Source organism: Gavialis gangeticus, unplaced genomic scaffold, assembly GCF_001723915.1.
Source record: "Gavialis gangeticus isolate Ggan-Ray unplaced genomic scaffold, GavGan_comp1, whole genome shotgun sequence".
Lineage (NCBI taxonomy): Eukaryota > Metazoa > Chordata > Crocodylia > Gavialidae > Gavialis > Gavialis gangeticus.
This window is the reverse complement of record NW_017728998.1, coordinates 46,289,541-46,293,958: the sequence shown is the minus strand read 5'-3', so window position 1 is coordinate 46,293,958 and position 4,418 is coordinate 46,289,541. Positions and strand designations below refer to the sequence as shown.

Genomic DNA, 4,418 nt, shown 5'->3' with positions numbered 1-4,418 from the left:
AAAAAAAAAAAAAAAAAAAAAGACTCAAGGGAGCAAGCAGCCCTTCCACACCCCATCCATTATTGGGGGAAAAAACGGTAGCAGGGAGTAACAGTTAAAAAGCCACCTGGTTTTATTTGTGGACAAAGACAGGAGGAGTCCACGTCCCACATGCTCCTCAAGCTAAGCCTAAAATTTATTCCCAGGCACCACCCTGCACAAAACCAGGCCTTGTGCTGGCCCTGATGGGCATGAGGCACTGTTGCAAAAAACTGATACAATGGTGAAGCTGACCTTCCTCAGCTGCCATTGCTCAGCCAGATGATTCCAGGAGCCCCAAGGAGTCTGTGCCAGGGCACCATTCAATAAGCAGGAGGCTCAGCTGGGAGACTTCTTCCTTCAGCTGGATAAGAATTATTCATCTAGAAGGTGCAGCAGATAAGTCTGAAAATCCTGTTGCAGTGGGTATAGTTCGGAGCAACTAAAATTGAACTAGAGGGAAGCTGTTGGCTGAACTTCCAGGCCAACATCTTAAAAGGGAAGTAGCAGAAGTTAAATTACTTGGGACAATTAGACCTGGGCTGAACACAAGGCTTGATAATGTCTCCTAAGAAACAACCCAGCACTGCTTTCAAGAAGGGACCCTCTGGAGCACAATAAGCCAGTCCCACCTCTAGCTTCTACCATTTTGAGAATCCCGTTGGTTTCCCTTGTGTCCTTCTTTTCTGGTCTTTATTCCATACCATGCTCCAGCCCAGTGCTACAGCCAGACCAAGCTGCAGTATGGGGCAAGCTGAAACAATCCCAAAAAGAAGCCAAACTGGATTGTCATTTCCTGGTCCTAACACATCCTCTCTGTCTGGCTTTTCTGGGAGCAGCTTTACCTGGAATCCAAAGCAGATGGTGGGCAGGGCGTTGAACACAGCCATCCAGGTGGAAGGGCTGTGGAGAAGAAACAGTTCACTCAAGTAATTGCTTGCATTGAGACTAAATTTAAGCAATAGACCCCAGCAGCTCATGTTATAGAGGGCACTGGGGGGGAAAGGGGTGGTGCTCTGTACTGTAGTTCTGCATGCACACAGTAGCCAGTATTTCACCCAATCATTTCTGGATGCCCAACTCAAAACACTTTGAAGGGGCTGGAGTCTAAGGAAGTGGGCAACATCCATTCACCAAAAATCTGGTCTCTGTAAAAGGTAAATACCCTTCCCTCCAAAATACTGGTTTTAAAAGCCTGTCAGTCACTGTTTAAAATCTCAGCCTGTGCTTTCCCCTTTTAACCCCACACTGCTTGCCTGAAAAAAAAAAAATCTAGAAAACAGTAACCATGTCTCTTGAAGTGTGCTTTCAAGAAAAAAATCAGAACGGATGATATATCTAAATCATAGGATACAGAACCCCCATTTTTTGGCATATGCCTAAAGGGAATACTTAAAGTAGAGGGGCCAACCTTTTTGATAGGCACACCACACTCTAGCCACCCCCACCAAATGCTGCCCTGCTCTCCTTCAATCTGCTGCTCTGCTTTCTGTCCTATCTGCCACTATGCTGCCTGTCCAGTCCCCTGTCTGCTGCATGCCATGCAAAGGCTGCCTGTACCACTTGGGGCATGCATGCCATCGGTTGGCTACCTTTGACTTAAAGGATGAGACTGACAATTTAATCAACCCACATTGGAACTAGCAGAGACATCAGGACTGAAACCCTGAATGCTTCAAGAAACAGAAAAGCTTTCAAATGGTTACAAGTGAGCATAATTTTAGTACTGTCTTATTGCCAAGATGGGAAAAACACACACCATGCCAAGACTTGATTCAAGGGGAAGGTTGCCATCTAGTGGCTCATCAGAGAGCAAGCTCTGTCCCATGGACATCTCAAACTACACGGATTCATAGATTATAGAGTCGGAAGGGACCCAATGGAGCATCATGTCCGACCCCGTCCCTGGCAGGAAAGAGGACCGAGGTTAGACAACCCCAGCCAAGTGACTGTCAAGCCTCCTCTTGAAGACCTTCAAGTTAGGTGAGAGTACCACCTCTCCTGGAAGCCCATTCCAGACTCTCGTCACCCTTATTGTAAAACATTTCTTCCTAATGTCTAACCTAAATCTACTCTCCACTAGTTTGCACCCATTATTCCTAGTTACTCCCTGGGGAACTCTGGTAAACAGAGCATCCCCAATTCCCTGCTGTCCTCCCCTGATAAATTTATAGGTGGCTACAAGGTCACCCCTCAGCCATCTTTTGTACAGGCTGAAGAGATCCAGATCTCTCAACCTCTCCTCACCACTCAGCATACAGAGAAATTTAACCACCAAAGACTAATAGCAGTATTCTTCTCTGGTAAGGCAGAAGCATTTTTAGTTAAATTACACTTCCATTCTTTCCTTGTATTATTAATATCTAAACTCTGTAGCTATGAAAGAGTCATTTTGTCCACTTACAGGACTCTCAAAGGGGGGAAGGGATTGAGGACCCCCACACCTGTCCTGCAGGCACCTGCATTAGGGCCCTGGAGGCGCAGGTGAGGGACTTCCAGGAGGAGGTTAGCAGGCTGAGGGGAATCAGGGAGGCGGAGGATGAAATTGACGGTTATTTCCTTTCCCTGCAGAGCCATGCATCCAAGGAAGAAGCACCCAGGGTGGTGCCCTCCACTGCAGAGTGGCAGACAGTCACATCCAGAACCAGGGCTGCTCGCAGCAAAGCAGTACCAGTTCCTCCAGTCTGGCTGGAGAACAGGTACGAGGCCCTGGCGGCACTGCAGGAGAAGGAAAGAGAGGAGGAAACCTCCGAAGAGGAGGCAACTCCGCACTCCGAACAGGCCGAAGGAGCTAAGCACACCCGGAGGAGGAAACGTCGAGTGATCATCATAGGCGACTCCATCCTAAGAGGTATGGAGGGTCCCATCTGTCGCCAGGACCCCTCAACACACAAGGTCTACTGCCTACCTGGAGCAAAGATTCAGGATGTGACGGAGATGATCCAGGCCATGATCCAGTCCACCGATTACTACCCCATGGTCCTAATCCATGTGGGTACTAATGATGCGGCCAGGAGAAGCCCTGATCACCTGATGATGGACTACCGTGCTCTGGGGGGTGTGCTGAGGGAGATAGGGGCAGAGGTGGTATTCTCTTTGGTCCTACCAGTGAGCAGACATGGAAGACAACACGAGACCTGCATCAGAGAGACCAACTAGCAGCTTTGGCTTCATAGACAATGACCTGCACATCAGGACAAGAGACATACTCGGGTGGGATGGGCTTCACCTTTCCCCCAAAGATAAGCATGTGTTCTCTTCTAGGTTGGCTGATTTCGGCTGGTGGGCTTTAAACTAGGCTCGTTGCGGGAAGGGGAAGATGAGGGTGGAGGAAGCCTTGAACCACTAAACCAAGCGGCACCCACAAGAACAGCCCAGCCTAGACCAACGACAAGCAGAACAAATACCCAGGTAAGCAACAGGGGCCAGGGCAGTACTGAGATTAGGAAGCCAGCGCACACATCTTCAGGAGGCCTCAAATGCCTCTACACAAACGTACGTAGTATGGGGAACAAGAAGGAGGAACTTACCCTCCTGCTAGCTGACACCAACCCAGACATAGTGGGGCTCAAAGAAATGTGGTGGGACCCAACACACGACTGGGCGGTGAATATCAAGGGCTATAGGCTGTACATGAGGGATAGGACAGGGAGGAAAGGCGAGGGTGTGGCGCTCTATGTCAAGGAGGAATACACATCCTCATCAAGTAGCACAAGGTCAGAGAAGGGGCACACAGAAGTGCTCTGGGTTAGAATACAAGGCAGTCGCAGGGAAAGAGACTTAACGGTGGGGGTCTACTACAGACCACCCAACCAAGGGGAAAAGCTAGACCAGGAATTCTGAAGTCAGCTCACAGAGGTAGTCAGGTCAAAGGCCGTGGTTATCATGGGTGATCTGAACTTTCCAGACATCTGCTGGGAAGAGCAGTCAGCCAGGTCTGACCACTCACGTAGGTTCCTAGCCAAAATGCAGGACCTCCATCTAACCCAGGAGGTGCACAGCCCCACCAGGGGAGAAGCCTTGTTGGATCTGGTGCTGGCCACGGGCAATGACCTGGTGAGGGGCCTGCGGGTGCTCGACCACCTGGGCGACAGCGATCATCGCCTGCTGGAATTCACCATCCAGCGCAAGGTGGCAAAGGCCTGCAGCAAGGCAGCAGACCTGGACTTCAGGAGGGTGGACTTCAATGAGGTAAGCAGAATAGTCAGGGAGGCACTGAGGTCCCAGAGGGGAGGGGGGTCAGATGTCCAAGAAGAGTGGTCGTTCCTTAAGGAGACGATCCTCCAAGCCCAAAGGGAGGTAATCCCAACATGGATCAAAGGGAGAAGGAGGGCGCAAAAGCCGCCATGGCTCACCAAAAGCATCCCAGAATGTCTCATAGCTAAAAGGGAGGCATACAC

General features: G+C 50.0%; 1 protein-coding gene across 3 annotated transcripts in view; it reads right to left on the bottom strand.

Moving 5' to 3' along the window:
• SLC38A7 (solute carrier family 38 member 7) overlaps positions 1-4,418 on the bottom strand; it is a 36,964-nt gene that overhangs the window by 13,402 nt on the left and 19,144 nt on the right. For all 3 annotated transcript variants that reach the window (XR_002095446.1, XM_019505836.1, XM_019505837.1), the window contains exon 6: positions 864-921. Coding sequence is in view for 2 of the 3 variants with exons in the window: in XM_019505836.1 (XP_019361381.1) it covers positions 864-921 (58 nt within the window). In the remaining variant the exon portion in view is untranslated. The remainder of the gene's footprint in view (positions 1-863; positions 922-4,418) is intronic.